This window comes from Girardinichthys multiradiatus, chromosome 18 (assembly GCF_021462225.1).
Source record: "Girardinichthys multiradiatus isolate DD_20200921_A chromosome 18, DD_fGirMul_XY1, whole genome shotgun sequence".
Lineage (NCBI taxonomy): Eukaryota > Metazoa > Chordata > Actinopteri > Cyprinodontiformes > Goodeidae > Girardinichthys > Girardinichthys multiradiatus.
The window spans coordinates 39,745,420-39,764,491 of record NC_061810.1 but is presented as its reverse complement, the minus strand read 5'-3'; the positions used below and the strand labels follow the sequence as shown (position 1 = coordinate 39,764,491).

The 19,072-nt window shown below is 39.0% G+C and overlaps 1 protein-coding gene across 2 annotated transcripts; it reads right to left on the bottom strand.

Annotated features, from left to right (window-relative positions):
* Positions 1–234: 234 nt before the first annotated feature.
* On the bottom strand, positions 235–3,168 carry p2ry12 (purinergic receptor P2Y12). Of its 2 annotated transcripts, XM_047391997.1 has the most exons (3): positions 3,008–3,149; positions 2,532–2,791; positions 235–1,660 (listed from the first exon to the last, which is right to left on the bottom strand). In XM_047391997.1, the coding sequence occupies exons 2-3, from the start codon at positions 2,781–2,783 to the stop codon at positions 827–829; spliced, it is 1,086 nt and encodes a 361-aa protein (XP_047247953.1). In that variant the 5' UTR covers positions 2,784–2,791; positions 3,008–3,149; the 3' UTR covers positions 235–826. The 2 variants fall into 2 exon arrangements, with proteins under 2 accessions (XP_047247953.1, XP_047247954.1); XM_047391998.1 differs by lacking the exon at positions 2,532–2,791 and having other exon boundaries at positions 3,008–3,168.
* Between the last annotated feature and the right edge of the window lie 15,904 nt (positions 3,169–19,072).

Below are 19,072 nucleotides of genomic sequence, written 5' to 3'. Positions count from 1 at the left end.
CTCTATTGACCAAAACAACCCCAGTAGATCAGCAGTTTCTGAAATTCAGTCCAGCCCTTCTGGCACCAATAACCATGCCACATTCAAAGTCACTTAAACACTTATTTTCCCCATTCTGATGCTCAGTTTGAACTTCAGCTAGTTGTCTTTACCACATTCAGATACCTGAATGAACTGAGTTGCTGCCGTATGGTTGGTTGAGTCGCAATTAGGGTGAACACGCACACATATATCTGGATTCTGACCACTTTTAATTTCTTCGATGTTTAATAAAATATTTTGGAAAATCAACAAAAGGCTCACTTTTGGTGACACAACTCACACAGAAAACAAAAAATATATATGATATATGAATATTAGAACTTAAGAAGACACAAAATATGATTTATAAACACAAATCTGAAATATGTGACTCACAAGAGTGCACTTATATAAGACACATATGCACACACCTTAAAATGAGCTTCACATTTGTTCTATTGATTATTAGTTAGTATGACACAATAAAAGATACACTTCTTATTTCTTATGAAGAGAAACTTCTTGTTTGTTATAAATAGGAAGAGGGAACTGAAATTGATATGCCCAATGCATCCTTTTTCAGGAAAAACCCAAAGCCAGAAAGTGTAAATTATTATACTTTTGGATGCCTTTGGTTACATATAGTATGGTTATATTATAATTGGTTATATTTCTTTTTCTTCTACAAACCATACATCTTCTCGTGTCCCAATGTTAACTGTGATCTATTTCTCAGCAAGAGAACATTTTAAAGGGCCCTGCAGTCTGTTAACATAAAGTTAAAATTTTCAGTACTGCAGTGGTTTTATGTAGCTGCAGATGAGTCTCTGACTGTATCTGTATCTGACCCTCTTTCTGTTAACCAGCTGCAGATACCAGGAGGTAGACGCAGGGTCTTGAACAAAGTGGTCCTGAAGGATCGACAGAGGAAAAAGTAGATCAGAGGGTCCAGTATGGCATTTAGGGAAGAGAGGAAAAGTGTGCTTTCCTTTAGCTGGAAAAAAAAAAGCCTGAGCTTGCAATCAAAGAGAACCCCTCTGGTCTGGCTTATTGTGTAAGGAGTTCGGGCAAAGTGAAATGGTACAAAGCACACAAAGAACACTGCTAGCACCAGGAATACATTTGCATTCATTTTTCTCTTGGCTTGGGGAGACTTCCGATTTGTTTCTCTTCTTGTGGCTAATGATATTGTTCCTTCCGTGCTGTGGGATTTAGTGCGGGAGTAGGATTTGTACAGTTCTTTGGAAATTAGAGTGTAACATATTATTACAGTAATAAAGTTCCCCCAGAAAATTACTTGACAGATATGATTTACCACCTCATGCCAAAAGAGCCCAGCTTCTGTCTTGAGGTCACTGCACTTGAAATGTGAAGAAGTTGGAATTTTTTGTGTAAGAATCACATTCGGCAGACAAAGGATCAGCAGAAAGCTCCAGATAGCACATGAGAGGAGTTTCCTGCGGGTCAGCCGAGCAGAGTTAGTGCCCTTGAACGGCATCAGGGTCTTTCTGCAGCGATCGATGCTGATGAGCCCAAAGAAAAGAATGCTGATGTACATTGTGAGGTAAAACAACACAGAGGAGACTCGACATACAAAAATCCTCATGTAAGATGGCGCCATGTTGGAGTCAGACAGCACCTGCAAAAATAAAATGTTCATTCCTTTAGGTTTTGCTTTTTGACCTCCATTTTACACTTACACAATCTGAGTTCATTAGGGGTTACTAGGTCTTAGGTAATAAATTGAACAAAATCTTTTTCCAGGCATTATTATTATTTACAGATTTTTCTGAATCTGGTACATGTTGAGCAATATTTTCATTGAGTGGCGATATTTCTGGAATTGGAACTTAACAGGAGATAAATCCTGAAAACCTAAAGACAAAATAAATACTTATTCAGTCCTTCCGCAATTATTGGCACCATACATGCAGACTGACATATTTCAAGCTTTTTTCTGGTAATTTAGATGGTTATGCACCTTTTCACCACAGTTTTTCCTTCCACTCAACCTTCATTAATATCCTTTGCATACAGCACTCTGTGAACAATCTGTTTTTTATTTTTAGTATTGACCCTGATTTACCCTTTTTGGAGGCTGTCAATGAGAAACTAAATCTTGAGTTTTACATTATTGTAAGCCATAATAATTACACATTAATGGAAATAAAGCTTGAAATGTATGATTTTGTATGTAATCAGTGTAGATAATATATAAGCTTCACTTTTGAATTCAATCTAATGCAAATTTACTTTTTCGAATTGGTTGCTAATTACATTTTCTTTTCCTATCAATGTAAAACATATTAATTAGAAATTAAAGAGTGGCACCAATGATTTTGTTAAAAATAGTAAATGTTGAAATTCTCATAATTTGTTTTTGCAACCAAAGATGAATATATTTTAATTAGTTCGTTTTTTTAACACCCTTACCAAGGGTGCCAATACATGTAAAATACATAATATCCACAGACGTTTTACAGAAGCTACGGCATGTAAAGAAAACACACCTTGAAGGGGAACGTCAGTGTCATGACGACGTCTGCAACAACAATATTCTTCAGGTAAATAATGAAGTGAGACCGAGATGGGATGCGAAAAAACACCCACACTGCCACAGAATTAAGAGCGAGTCCCACCAGAAAAAGACAGGAGTACAAAACAGGTAAAATAATCATCTTAAAAAAGTTATTACGGGAGCAGCTGCTGTTGATGTGGCTGTGATTTTTGAGGAATAGGGCTGAGGTTATATTTCCATCCATATGTGGGGCTAAAAATAGAAACAAATAAATCTGGGTCACCTAAAATATAACGCAACAAATAAAAAACAATATTTTTTCATGACAAAATCAGATATAATTTCATATTTTTTTTAAAGCTACATCATTATTTAACACAATTCAGTTTAACAGTATATAAAGAAAATAATTAAACACAGCATCCTGCAGCATTTTATTTATGTCAAGAGTTGAAATGCCTTAATTACCTGCAGGATCCTGCAGGATCTGTTCCTTTCTGAAAAATATTTTCTGTAAGCTTCTGCAAGCGACCTGATAGTTTTGATGATGTGTATCAGTATGATTTCTTGCTCTCTCTCCTCAGAATTCTGTCCAGATGTCATGTTCTGTAGGCATTCTGTCAGTTCATGTCTGCCTTAGTGTTTTAAACAGGATTTTGTGTCTGTTTCATCACAGGAAAACACTCTCGTTTCTCCTTTCTGTTTCCTGTAATGACAAAAACAGCTAATTATAAGACCTTTCTAAGTTTCTAATGTAGAGTATGGTTACCCGGAATCTCTTAAAATTGAATTTCAAAAACATGAAAGCTGTAGTGTCTGTCAAATACAAAAATATTTTCAATCACATTCCTACAATATTTATTTAAAGCATTTGCCTTCTGTTATACAGACATGTGCTTCTTCTTTTGTAACTGTGTTCCTTTTTAACAATTGTGCATTATGACTGTGTTTAGGTAATGTAGTTCCTGATGCACTGTTTAAGATTTAGACATTAGAAGCCGGATCCAATAATACTGCAACACTTAATAAACAACTAACTCAATTTAAACATTTTAAATCATTTTATTTTTTTTAAGTTTATACAAAATTATTTAAACATAGACACAACCAATGGTTCCAGTTGTTCAGGGCAAAAATAAACTCCTTGAAGTTTTATGAAAGCCGTGGTGCATTTCTTTCCTCCATTGTCTCATTCAGTTGCTTTTTCTTTTAAAAAAAGTTAATTTATTAAGTGCTTTTACAACTGAACTCTCAACTATTTCAACCAAACTTTTGACTTTAAGTTAGGGTTTATGAAACTTCTAAATGCCAGAATAATGGAAGAAACAATTTTGTTTTCAGAGATTTTAAATGTTTTTAATACTTTCCACAAATTTCCACAAATGTGAGTTAAAATAAGATTACACCTGTGGATGTATTTTAAGGCAACACTTCAAACACACAACTCCTTTGTGTGACATCATTGGAAAAATCTGAAGAAATTGTGCAGAATTTCACAGAATGAATTGTGGAACCCTGCAAGTCTGGCTATTTAAACAAATACACATAGGTATAAACAGCATAACAATGTCCAGGCATCATACAGTTTAGGAAGAAGTTGGAGTTGCAAATGTGCGAATCAACCCAGAACAAAAGCAAGATCTTTTGGCGAAGATACTGGCAAATGTCATTATCCATAAGAAATGAAGTCCTGTAATGACATAAGCTGAAAGGCCTCTCAGTGTAGAAGAAGATGTTACAAAAAAAGTCAGATTACAGTTTACAATTACCGTCAGAACAAGAACCTTATTTTTTGGACACCTGCCCAGACAAAACTAAAACTGACATGGTTTGCCATAATACCCATCACTACCTTTTGGAGGAAAAAGGTGGAAGCCTGCAAGCTTGAGAAAACCCATCCAAGTGTGACAATGTGTGAGTGTTCTGCTGCAGGAAGGCAGCAACTGAAACAATGAATGAAGAGGATGAAGTTATTGTAGACCTGGATAGCTTTTCTATGTTTGGATCCTTCATATAATTGTGAGAGCTGAGGTTGGCTAATAATCTTACTGGCCTGATCCCATTTCTTTTGATGTTTTACTGCTTGATTACCATACAAGGATGTTATATTAAATGAGAGAACAATGCCAGTAAATAGTCATTGTCTTAAATGTTTAGAAGTATGGTTTGCAAGTAGGATTTTCCTTACCCTAAATACTTGGGAATTATGATTAATATTCTGATACACTAGGTTTTCTATAATTCCTGGGTTAAATGCAGATCCCGTAGCAGTAATTCCCTCCTCCTTCTCAGGCACAGGTCTTTGATTTTATTTAGGCTTAGAAAAATGCTGTCATTGTTGTTTTTTATTTAAAATAAGTCTTGTGAATAATAGTTTAGCTCAGAAAAAACATGAAATTAACAGAGAGGACAAAACCCATCCCTGTGGAAAACAGAAAATTCAGAGAACGTGTTTTTAATACACCCCATTGTGACCTGTGAAACGTTTCTCTACTCTGATTCTTTCCAAGTCCGTTCAGTTGTAAAAGCCATAAATGGCTATGTCAAACCAAGCTAGTCATTTACATTTTAGGACTTTTTGGCTTCTATTTCTTGAAGTATTATCAGTTTTTAATGTAAGTAGCAGCAATCTGGAATGCGTACCCTTTCTAATGCTTCAAAAGGAAGCATTAGAAAGGGTACTCATGTACATTTAAATATGTGGAAACTCTTGCACAGTGCTCCTTCTAACTTATTCTTATCTCTAAATGACCAAAGGTAACTTAAATGTTACAATAATCAAGACTCAAACAAAAATAAAACCAGATTACATTCTACTTTAACTACATTGATTTAATGTTTAAGTCTAGATGAATTGCAGATGCGCACAAGCCTTTATTTATTTACAAATTAAGGACCAGTTCCTCAACTTGTTGCTTTTCACTTCTTCTTTTTCTCACATGACACTTGTGTCTTTGTGTCCCTTAACTTCTTGTGAAATACCGATGCAGAGACTGGTACATCCAAGATGAATTAAATTCCTTAGTGAAAGCCTATCTAAATGTTTCAGTGTATATAATTTTTTTACTTGTAATTTTGAATGTCAGCAAAATTTTATTATAATTAATATTTTGTATCTGGAATCAATTTCCTGTCTGCCCACGTTTATTGTACATCCAGTCATGTTTTTCACAGCTGTGATCCCTGCACATCTGCTTCAGACCAGAAGGGAATCAAGCACAAATTATCCAGTAGAGGACTAATTTCATACTAATGCTTGGTCCTATTGCTTGTATTTGTAATTGCTCAGCTTAATTTAGTTCAATTTAATTCATTTTATTTATGTAGTGCCATATGAAAATCAGCATTAAAATCAAGGGAATGTTCATATCCAATAGCAGTAGAAGGTGATAATATATTTTGTTTGGAAAGACAAGAAGAAGAGTAGAAAAGCAGAGCGTGTGGTTCACAATTTTTTGTGGAACAGCAGTGGCTATCACGGGTTAACCAGTTGCCAAGCAAGTTGTACCTGATTCCCCTTTGCTGAAGAACAACAATGTTCTAACGAGTTCAGCTACCTCCTCTATGCTATTGCTCTGTCGGGGGAGTGGGGCCAGACACGAGCTTGTTGCCAACAAACGAGCCAATTCTTATTAGTTAAGAGACACCCGTTCCACACAAGAAAAGGTAACAATGGGGGCTTGTCCTGGATCACTCTGCTAAAGATGGAGAAAAGAGCAATGAATCAGTGAAGGAAGATGAAAGAACTCTCTGGAAACTTCCAAGATGGCTACATTTCACACATACGCTGCTGCTGCAGTATCAACACATACGCAGAGGGAAGAAGTCTAAGAGTAAGTTCAAATTGCTTTTTGACAGATGTAGGAGAAACTGTACAAGGTTATGCTGGCTTATATGACCCAATGAGCACCCCGCCATGGCAGCTCGTCACGCCGCCATCAAGGCACTAAAACCTTTTTACAACACTGGCTAAGCAGCAAGCAGCAGCTTGTGGTGAGTTTCTAGCCCATTTGTACCGAGACCATGGTGGTGCTGGAACCGTAGCCTCTATGCCCCGTGTGACATTTCTACATCCACTGGAAACTTTAAATACCATGTAGACACCCCAGCACCCACACTGACAGCAGCTTATCAGTTGGCTGTGCCACGTTATTTGATACTGAAACCCCTTAACATAATGCTGTAGGACCACCAGGCGAAGAAGAGTATAACCGAATTTTACCATATTTGCAAAATATAGTGTGCAATTTGCGGCTTAACCCCTTTAATCTAGTGTCGATGATCAGTGTCAAACATGTGATGAGAAGATCCCCATACTGCAGCCAGGCCAATTTTATGGAGAAGGCTCCTTTACCAGCTCTAACCTTGTGCTAAGGCTAATTGCTGGACTCCTAAAACTAAGGCTGTTCAGCTAGGCAGCACAGGTCGCCAGGGTCTGGAGCTTCCGTATACGGGTCGCGCGCTCTTCCGCTATGCCACGTGCCTCGCCCCATTCTGACTAAATTTATCATTTAAACCACTTTAAGCTTCCCACACACGCATGCTTTTCTTTCACTCTATTAATGCACTATTTATTTTGGCCCCAGTGTCACCCTTGGCCTTTAAGTGCTAACCTTCTTCTCTCACTTTCTGACAATCACACTTTCTTTCCTCAATGGTTCTTGTTGAGGAAAATGATATCTGCCTTCTCAGGCAGTATGTGTGAGTGTTCTGGACAGATAATGTCTCCTGCAGTGGAAAATAAATGTTTGCTGGGTGTAATAGAACCTTGAACGCATAAATATGAGAAGTTAGTTGTCAGCAAATGATAATTCTTTCGCTACTTCCACCATCATGCAACAGGGTCCCTAGACATACAGGTCCTTCTCGAAATATTAGCATATTGTGATAAAGTTCATTATTTTCCATAATGTAACGATGAAAATGTAACATTCATATATTTTAGATTCATTGCACACTAACTGAAATATTTCAGGTCTTTTATTGTCTTAATACGGATGATTTTGGCATACAGCTCATGAAAACCCAAAATTCCTATCTCACAAAATTAGCATATCATTAAAAGGGTCTCTAAACGAGCTATGAACCTAATCATCTGAATCAACGAGTTAACTCTAAACACCTGCAAAAGATTCCTGAGGCCTTTAAAACTCCCAGCCTGGTTCATCACTCAAAACCCCAATCATGGGTAAGACTGCCGACCTGACTGCTGTCCAGAAGGCCACTATTGACACCCTCAAGCAAGAGGGTAAGACACAGAAAGAAATTTCTGAACGAATAGGCTGTTCCCAGAGTGCTGTATCAAGGCACCTCAGTGGGAAGTCTGTGGGAAGGAAAAATGTGGCAGAAAACGCTGCACAACGAGAAGAGGTGACCGGACCCTGAGGAAGATTGTGGAGAAGGGCCGATTCCAGACCTTGGGGGACCCACGGAAGCAGTGGACTGAGTCTGGAGTAGAAACATCCCGAGCCACCGTGCACAGGCGTGTGCAGGAAATGGGCTACAGGTGCCGCATTCCCCAGGTCAAGCCACTTTTGAACCAGAAACAGCGGTAGAAGCGCCGATTCCAGACCTTGGCTACAGAGAAGCAGCACTGGACTGTTGCTCAGTGGTCCAAAGTACTTTTTTCGGATGAAAGCAAATTCTGCATGTCATTCGGAAATCAAGGTGCCAGAGTCTGGAGGAAGACTGGGAAGAAGGAAATGCCAAAATGCCAGAAGTCCAGTGTCAAGTACCCACAGTCAGTGATGGTCTGGGGTGCCGTGTCAGCTGCTGGTGTTGGTCCACTGTGTTTTATCAAGGGCAGGGTCAATGCAGCCAGCTATCAGGAGATTTTGGAGCACTTCATGCTTCCATCTGCTGAAAAGCTTTATGGAGATGAAGATTTCATTTTTCAGCATGACCTGGCACCTGCTAACAGTGCCAAAACCACTGGTAAATGGTTTACTGACCATGGTATCACTGTGCTCAATTGGCCTGCCAACTCTCCTGACCTGAACCCCATAGAGAATCTGCGGGATATTGTGAAGAGAACGTTGAGACACTCAAGACCCAACACTCTGGATGAGCTAAAGGCCGCTATCGAAGCATCCTGGGCCTCCATAAGACCTCAGCAGTGCCACAGGCTGATTGCCTCCATGCCACGCCGCATTGAAGCAGTCATTTCTGCAAAAGGATTCCCGACCAAGTATTGAGTGCATAACTGTACATGATTATTTGAAGGTTGACGTTTTTTGTATTAAAAACACTTTTCTTTTATTGGTCGGATGAAATATGCTAATTTTGTGAGCTAGGAATTTTGGGTTTTCATGAGCTGTATGCCAAAATCATCCGTATTAAGACAATAAAAGACCTGAAATATTTCAGTTAGTGTGCAATGAATCTAAAATATATGAATGTTAAATTTTCATCATGACATTATGGAAAATAATGAACTTTATCACAATATGCTAATATTTTGAGAAGGACCTGTAATGGAGTAGCACATCGCAAAGTCTGGTCAACTGTCAAGCTAACGTAAGCAATGGCCGGTGTAACACCAGTGCAGTGTGTCAATGACGGGGCACTGTTACTTCTGCACCATGAATCCAGAGATGTTTATTCATGTTGGTCAAGCACCCTCCTTTGCACAATAAAATCATATTGCAAGTGTTGCATTGAGCTGACTGGTCATTTCTTTCATTAAAGTTAAGCAACAGTTTCGATCGTCAGTGCACACTGTCCATGGCTACGTGCACACCTCTTCTTTGAGTTTGGCGGCTTCTTCTTTTGGTCGGTAAAGTAGGAATCAAAACTAGAAATTGGAATTTAACATTATGATCAATTTTGGATTCAGTAAAAGGACATGTTTCTTATGGATAGGAGGCAGGAGGCAGTTGTAGCCCCTTGTCCATGGTCTTGCAGGAAGGCTGGAAAAATAACAAAGTGCTGAGCTCTCCTTACTAATGTCATGAAGGTCAGAAAAAATTACTAAGTCCTTGTATGGATTGCACACTGTGCAGGTAGGGTAGCCCATTGGCTTGGTGTGGTATGGAGGGATCCTGGCTCCTTATGTTAAAAAAAGCCCACTGTTATACAGCTGTAAAAGATGCATACAGTGCTGTCCCTCATGCAGGGTTAGGACTCTCTGATCACTGCCCGTTTCATCTCATGGCAACTTACAGCCAGAAAATAAAAACCTCTAAGCCTGTGGTTCAGACTGTTAGGAAGTGGACATATGAGTCAAAACAGATGACAACTGCCTTGGTAGATAGATTGGAATGTTTTTGAAGCTTCTGCCTCTGACTTAGACCAACTAACTGATGTTTTGACCTCATACACCAGCCTATGTGAGGACATGCTTGTGCAGACCTAGAGCTTTCGCACTTTCAACAACAATAAACCATGGTTTCTTTACATCTGAGGTGGCTGCATCGGAACAAAGATGAGGCTAACCACAGTGGAAACCAGGCCCTGTACTGTATAAGCAGAGAAGCAACAAACTGACAAAAGAGATCAAACTAGCTAAAGATCCTACAGTGAGAAAAAAACAACAACTTATCAGCGAACAACAGCAGTGGGGAGGAGTTTGTTGACTATAACCAATAGGATCCCTACCCCCATGCTGTGATGACAACTCTCCTGGCTGAGGATCTGAAGCATTTCTTCTGTAGGTTTGATTACCAGACCTTTGGACCTCACAAAGGATGGACCTGCATCTCCCACCAATAACTGTACAAACCTGTCTTACTTTTTGGTCCAGTAATTATATTATCGATTCATTACTTTTTTCATTTCTGTATGTATCCTTAGCTATGGCAAGATTGCTCCTCCATTAATTTGCCCATCGTGTCCGGGATTGAAATAAGGGCATAAAGAAAATGGAAGAACAATAAGGTGGCCCATGGTTGTGGTTTGTTTGCGACTCTCAATGTGTGCAAGTTTATGTTTATACAATTCCTCTGGCAGCCTTTCAAAGTTGTTTATTCATGCACCATTAAAATGTATTAGCCAAGCTTTGTTTTGACAGTGAAAGGTTTCTTTAGCTACTGTTGCTGCTGGTGTTCTGTTCAGTGTATGTCTCAGCAGGTCTGCCTTCCATATGGATCCATGCTGACAAATTAATAGTCGTACTGTGAAGGTTAAGGAGTGAAGGTTAATATAAATACTGGGAGCTCCAAAGTTTCTTGTGTTTACTTCTTCGATATTTTCTGTTGTGCACCATTTAGTGTAGAGCATCATTATGTTTTTTAGATTTAATCTTCACCAAATTTCACTGTCTGTCCAGCTGCAGCTGTTAGTTTTATTTCTGGTGACCTTCATGTTAGTTCAACATTAGTAACGTCTGACTAAGAACATTCCTTCCTCTCTTATTAATCTCGTGTGTCCAATAAGGGTATGCTGACTATCTATTTCAAAACAATATAAGCACAGACAATGATGCATGCACACAGGTCCATCAGAGGATCCAACTAGCTCCTGGACCTCGGTGTCTTTTGGCAAACAACCTTGTTGATTCCATCATAGCTGCTCCAGATTGCTGCTCACAAAGATGTTTTCTTGGCAACAGCTTATGTTTGAGCAGAACTCACTTCTGATGTCTGGCATGTGCATCAGAGAATGACCCAAAAAACACAATGTAATCCTTGAATGCAACCACTTCTTATTTCTAGCATTCAGAGACCAATGCAAACCTGAAAATTATTACAATGATGCACTTTATAGACTGTAGTGTTGTTTCAAAATAGGCCTACTGATGGGAGTGCATTTGTTTTTTAGCTATTACTACTAAGTTTGATTCATTTTCTGTTCTGAATTGTTGGGATTGTTTAGGTCTCTTAATTGTTCTGAAATCTATGGACCTTTAGTGTGAAAAGTGAAAAGCTAAACAAGAACTATACTGGGCTACTTATACTGTCTTGTCAACTAATATTCACATGTGAATGGACCAATACAAATTGACCCATAGAGTCGACATGCAGTGACAAATCTGACTATTGTTAAATGCACACAGTAGGTTTAAGATACATAGTTAGATAAGTGCCGGAAGCTGAATGGATCCAAGGGTGTCATACGATCATCGATCATATGCATAAAGTTAAGTACGGATGAATTGCTGTATGTGTATCCGGTATTTGTTCAAGAACGAGAATAATTAAGGTACAAGCATTGCCCGATTTTCTCTCTGAGGCCTGCAGATGCAGACTGTGTTCCAGAGAATTCCCTGCAGAGACGCTGCCTCTACGATGCCGAGTGGAGCAGTTTCCCGGTCTCAAGGAGGACAACAGAGACCGCATCACCATGGTAATGTGCAGCGTGGTCGGCCCGACAGTGAGCCGCCAGTTTCGGAGGTTAGCTAAAGCTAACCTTCATTCAAAGTGGATGTTTCTTCAAACTTCGTTGACCCGGACAACGTTTCCTCAGCACGGTTCATGAGGTTAGGTTTGGGCAGTGACAGAGAGATATTTAGGATGAAATGATCTAAATGTTTTTCATTTTATGAAGTTTGTTTTTGTTTGTGTTGAACTCAGCTATCTTAGTGCTAGCAGGCTATCTGCAGCACACATGCTCAGTTTTGTGTTCTGTTTGTGTGTTTTTAAAGTTAAGACAAACTTTACTTGAAGGATGATTTTAAACACAGAAGATTGATCATAACGTACCGTCCGTGCTTATGCATTTTAACCGTTATATTAACCCTGGTATTTTAAAGGTGTGTGTTTGATTCTGGTGCTAAGCTATCAGCTTCTTTTGTTAGCTTTAACTGCTAACAGCTAAGAACACGTACTTGCTACTAAAGATCATTTCTCCAGAAAAATTTGGTTCTTTTCCAAAATACCTCCGTAAATATTTTACTATTTCCTCAATAATATTTCTTTTAATATTATTTTAATAAATGAAGGCAGCTAATGAGACACCGTTGAGAATTAGTCATCCAGAAGGTTAGTTTTATTCAGCAGATCATTCTTTAAAACATTATTTTATTAAAATAATATTTGATCTGATCTTGCATTATGAATGGTTGTCTAAAGGTATGCTGATTATTGCCCAAGTTAGTTCCAAGACTAACTAAACTCCACTTCCAGATTCTTCAATATAATCCGTGGTTCTCAAACATAAACATTGCATGGTAATGTTGCATCACTCTTTCAGTCATGATTTTCAACCATCTTTAATCAACTTGTTTGTATTGTACATAGCCCATTAGTCTTCGTTATTCTTTAATTCTGCTTGGTAGTTTAGTTGGATTGTTTTAGCATAGTAAAGAGTTTGTTAATTGAAATATGTTTGGCTTTGAGTTGACTTATTTTTGTTAATAAATTATTGTATTTTAAGAAATTGTGTGAATTCATTCCATGTGTATGCAGAGTTTTGCTGTTTAATAATGTCAGAGCTTGGCTAACTCTTTTCGATTTTGTCCTATTACCACCGCCTTACTGGGCTGGTAATCACAGGACAACCCTTAACAGACCAAAATATTATTTGATAAAATATTAAAGTATAAATATTAAACAATATATTCAGATTCATAGTCACAACACATTAAAAAGGTTAGGGGTAGGCTGAGAAAACAGTATATCTGTAGCATGAGCAGTGGAAAACAAGATAACAGCACTCTTTGAGGCACAGTTGTTTTTGAGATACCAGGCATATCTGACAGGGTCTCAATGTGTGCTCAGCAGAGACCTGTGTGCACATAGCGAGCATTGGAAAGGCCAGGGGACTGAGCAGAAGTCACTTTCAACAACTATGCATTCAGTAAATTCACTGCACAAAAAGTCATTTGGAGTGAGGATTTAAAGCAATGAATAAAGTTTGCAGACCTTAAAATTATTCTGAATCCAGAGACATTTTTAATTGGTTAACCTGAGCCTTTGTGCTTTATCGTGCATTAGAGGAAAAAATGCATTACGTAATGTCTTATGCATCATTTACCATTGAGTAGCAATAGCTATGATCTCATCATGCTAACATCTACAGGGGGTGGACAATGAAACTGAAACACCTGTCATTTTAGTGTGGGAGGTTTCATGGCTAAATTGGACCAGCCTGGTAGCCAGTCTTCATTGATTGCACATTGCACCAGTAAGAGCAGAGTGTGAAGGTTCAATTAGCAGGGTAAGAGCACAGTTTTGCTCAAAATATTGAAATGCACACAACCTTATGGGTGACATACCAGAGTTCAAAAGAGGACAAATTGTTGGTGCACGTTTTGCTGGCGCATCTATGACCAAGACAGCAAGTCTTTGTGATGTATTAAGAGCCACGGTATCCATGGTAATGTCAGCATACCACCAAGAAGAACGAACCACATCCAACAGGATTAACTGTGGACGCAAGAGGAAGCTGTCTGAAAGGGATGTTCGGGTGCTAACCCGGATTGTATCCAAAAAACATAAAACCACGGCTGCCCAAATCACGGCAGAATTAAATGTGCACCTCAACTCTCCTGTTTCCACCAGAACTGTCCATTGGGAGCTCCACAGGGTCAATATACACGGCCGGGCTGCTATAGCCAAACCTTTGGTCACTCATGCCAATGCCAAACGTCGGTTTCAATGGTGCAAGGAGCGCAAATCTTGGGCTGTGGACAATGTGAAACATGTATTGTTCTCTGATGAGTCCACCTTTACTGTTTTCCCCACATCCGGGAGAGTTACGGTGTGGAGAAGCCCCAAAGAAGCGTACCATCCAGACTGTTGCATGCTCAGAGTGAAGCATGGGGGTAGATCAGTGATGGTTTGGGCTGCCATATCATGGCATTCCCTTGGCCCAATACTTGTGCTAGATGTGCGCGTCACTGCCAAGGACTACCGAGCCATTCTTGAGGACCATGTGCATCCAATGGTTCAAACATTGTATCCTGAAGGCGGTGCCGTGTATCAGGATGACAATGCACCAATACACACAGCAAGACTGGTGAAAGATTGGTTTGATGAACATGAAAGTGAAGTTGAACATCTCCCATGGCCTGCACAGTCACCAGATCTAAATAGTATTGATCCACTTTGGGGTGTTTTGGAGGAGCGTGTCAGGAAACGTTTTCCTCCACCAGGATCACGTAGTGACCTGGCCACTATCCTGCAAGAAGAATGGCTTAAAATCCCTTTGACCACTGTGCAGGACTTGTATATTTCATTCCCAAGACGAATTGACGCTGTATTGGCCGCAAAAGGAGGCCCTACACCATACTAATAAATTATTGTGGTCTAAAACCAGGTGTTTCAGTTTCATTGGCTGAGGAGGAGTGCGGACCTGCCGTTGATTGGAGCAGCCAGTGAGGAGTGATTGGACGTGGCAGGGGTGGTGAGTCTTCCATGTTGAATTTTTGTTTAAACTCCATGTGTCAATCTTATTAAACTAGTATAATTTCAACCTCTTGTTTGCAGTTACAGGAGAGCATGTTTTTGACCGAACACTTGATGCCATCTGTTGGCTACATCCAAGTATAACATAACATGCAAGGCTTTATTTTATATAAAAATACAGGTTGTCAGCATCAAAACGTACAAATGCTGAGATGTCTTTGATGTCTGCTATGATCTGAATATTTAAAAGCTCAGTTTAAAGGAAATGGAGGATGCATTTGCATTGAGCCTTCCAAAAACAGACTTCTATTGCTGTCTTGTTTTTATTTATTGGTGTTCACTGTTTCCTCAGCTGTGTCTGTCATGTCCTTCATGTTGCATCTAAATTACTCGTTGGTTTTACAGCAAGGTGCTAAATTAGATGTTGTTTCCAGAAACATGGAGGAATTACTGACTGGAAGCATGCCTGGCTAAAGGAATGTAGTTAGCCAACAAATCCATTTTCACAACAGTTTGTGTTATATAAGGTTTCTGTGCATTGACATTCCCAACATGTAAATGCTGGTGTGACTGTTGGAAATCTATCAACTAAACCACACTTGGAAATATTAAAATGTGTGCAATGCTTATTTTGCTCTTGTAGTGTGGTGTTGATTACTACAATTTTACTTCTGGCCTCTTGCAGGCCACCTGAGAAGATTCTTATAACAGATAAAGCTGTCAGGCAGAACTATCAAGCAGACATGTGAGCTTTTGCATTTGTTGATGCAGTCTAATTGGACACATTTGGTTCATTTACAAGGTTTCTACAAATCTGGAGCTGAAATAATTAAGAAGTACTTTGATGTTTTTAGTACAATTCCTATGTGACTGAAGGGACCTTAATGAGATGTACAAACACTGGTGTCTACCAGTCCAGCTGGAAAATATTTCGGAACCAAAGACCACATCTGCACCCAATCAAACTGAAAAGCCCCCTGCCGAAGTACTTCCACTGTCTCCAGAATTGGGACCAGGGTACAGTATATACAATATCCTCTCTAAAATGCAAATATCATTCACTGCAGCATACAAAAATTCACTGTATTTCTTAGAATTAATTAATTTGTAACACTGTTATAACTCTACCTGAATATCTGTCAGCTATCTAAATTTTTAGCAAAAAAATTAGTGCACAGGTTTCTTTTACACAGTTACCAAGTAGTCCTTTCTGAAAAAAAAAAACAACAAAACTCTTCACATATGAACTTAAAATACACACTTCATTTCAGTCACACATTGCATCTCACCATATCTGTTATATACAGCACAGTGCAACATAATTTAAGTAACATGTTGCTCCAGAGGGGCTGCACAGTGGTGCAGTTGTCAACACTGTTGCCTTGCAGCACAAAGCTCTTTGGTCAAATACTTTGGCTTCCTCACAGAGTCCACACACATAACTGTCAAAAGTTAATTGGTCTCTCTAAATGGCCTTTGAGTATAACTGTGTGTGGATGATTGCTTGTACTGTGTGTGTCTGTGTTACCCTGTGATGGAGTGGCGACCTTTCAAGGGTGTATCCCGCCTCTCGCCCAATGACTGCTGGAGATAATCACCAGCCCCCTTGGGATCCTGCAAAGGATAAGTGGGTATATAAAATGGATGGATGTTGCTACAGTTTTTAAAAGTAAAAGAGCAGAGACATTAGCTAAGACTTCTACTTGTAATTGTAAGCCTGGTCACTAAACACATCAGCACATCATCCAACAAATTTCCCTTTTCCTCCATCCAGTTAGAAGAACATGGCAAAACCAGGTATAATATTGCCCAAAAACTAAGTTTTGGCCTCAGACACTGGGTCTCTATCTACTACAGGTCCTACTTGGAGCATATAAACTTCTCTCCATTGCATTTCTCTTTAAAGTAAAGACCAATATGATGGCGGTCATAGGGCTCGATGGTGCCTGTGTATGGCAGCCTCACTTCTGTCAGTGTGTCCCAGGGCAGCTGTAGCTACAATGAAGCTCACCACTGTCAGTGTAAGAATGTGTGTATGAATGGGTGGATGACTGAATGTAGTGTGAAGTGCTTTGGTGTCTCTGGGGACCTAATAAAGCCCTATACAAGTACTGGCCATTTACCGTTTTTACCATGCCTGAGTTACTCCTGTTTCTGGTTCTTAATGCTTATTAGCTCTGTATCAAAGTTAATTTGTTAATTTTTACATTGTAAATAATTGATAGAAGCATTTAATCTGAGAACCATTGTATTGAGGTCTACTTTTTCTCTTGTTATTAAAATATACATCTAATATCTGAGAAAGTGGTACGGAGTAGTTTTACTTGGACGTTAGCTGTTATCTTCAATGTGCAGTTAGGGTTGCAAACATATTCTGTGAGCCTTTGCTAGCATGTAAATATTGTTTACTGTCATTCCAACTGAAAGATGAAGTCACTTGAAACCAAAATCCTAGACTGACAGTTCCGACCTTGAAGAGAGGTGCAAAGATAGATTGGTGTAACTTGCGGCTGAAAGTCAGAGGTGTGGATTTTACACAGTCAGTGAGAAATTCCAGCAGGATCTCTGTTACAGACAGAAATGCAGATCCTTTACAGGGTTAATATGTATCATAAGGGTATGTATGTATTTACAAAGCTGACAGTACTGAAAGAGCCTTTAATATTATGAACATTCCGCTGGGGACTTTGGCTTGTGGGCTTTAAAGAAAAAAAGCCAGCCTGCCATGCTAACAAAGGAGTTCTGTCTGAAAACCACTGCTGGCAAGCTTCCTGCTTCCTAAGGTATTGGTTTTCATCTTCACACAACAAACGTTTTATATATGGAATTCATGCCACAACCCAAAGGTATGTCTCACTCTATTCTGGTTTCTCCTGTCTATCAACTTTTCTCTTCCTTTTCTGTTTGTTGGCAGGTCCTTTTCTCTTCTTAAAACATTTTCCCCTGTTTACAATATTCCATACTGAGTGAAACTGTAGGTGGGCCTATTAGCTTAAATCTGTGTTGTTAATGTAATGAAAAGGGAAGCGGTTAAAACACAAACCTGATTTTAAAACCAGAGAAGCTGAAATAAAGGAACAAGCAGATCTCAATGCAGAGGACAGTATAACCGAAATGCAAATAAAGCAGAACATTAGGAAGAGACATAGTTTCTGTGTCAGCAAGATGAGAATAACAATGAACCACAACGTGACCTCAATTTACAGGTCGGCAAATCTGACAGATAGTGCCATTGCTGAAAACTCAAATGAAGCTGCTGTACACTTTGAAAAAATTAACAACAGCCAAATGCCCTAGTTAACTAGCAAGCATATGATTAGACTGGTGATTCTAAACCAAATTTACCAGGGGGGCAGGTTGGGGCCAATATTGTTTAATGGGGGCACAGAATAAAAGAATAAAACAATACAAACGGGGCAATATTTTATTGTGTAATATGTGAGACCCCTGATCTAGCAGATGAAAACTGTGATCCTATCTCAATACGACTAAATCTAAAAGTGCAACACCTTAATTTTTAATACATTGTTAAAGTAAAATTGTAAAGGTGAAAAATTGAATTTGTCCAAGGTACCAATCAGTCAAGGTTTCAGTGCCAGTGCCTATCATCATAAGAAATTGATTTAGTATTATGTCTCCAGTACAGGGGCCAGCAGGGGCCAGGACCAGTTCTACAGGGGCAAAGGTCCCTGTCTAGAACCGCCCATGACTGAAAATAATAGATTTGATTAGAAATAATTATTAGTAAGTTATCTACTACTTTTCCCGGAAATATCAGCTAAGAATTAAAGTTCTGTTAATGCTCTATTGTATCATGGTGGTAAAGTGAAAACAGGGCCTTGCAAGCATATTCATAAAACCTGAACTTTTTCACATTTTATAATACGTATGTATTTAGCCCCTTTTCTTTTTTACCACTTAAAAAAATCCAGTACAACCTTCAAAAGTCACCTAATTAATAAATAGGGTTCACCTGTGTGTAATTTATCGTCAGCATGAATCAGCTGTGAAGGTCTCAGAGGTTTGTTAGACAACAATAGTGAATGAACAGCATCATTAGGCCCAAGAAAAACAGCAGACAAGGCAGGGATAAAGTTGTGGAGGTGTTTAAAGTAGGCTTATATGACAATACCACAACTTTGAAAATCTCATGGAGCACTGTTTAATTTTTTATCCGTAATTAGAAAGTATGACAAGTCAGCAAACCTACTGAAACTTCGCTCCACCTAAAACTGACCGGTAAGGCAAG

Bases quoted from the DNA above. Each gene is read 5' to 3' on its own strand.
- p2ry12 (XM_047391997.1), bottom strand. From the start codon at position 2,783: ATGGATGGAAATATAACCTCAGCCCTATTCCTCAAAAATCACAGCCAC. The intron at 1,661-2,531 runs GTGTGTTTTCTT...TTATTTTTGCAG, and splicing joins CACTGACGTTCCCCTTCAAG to GTGCTGTCTGACTCCAACAT.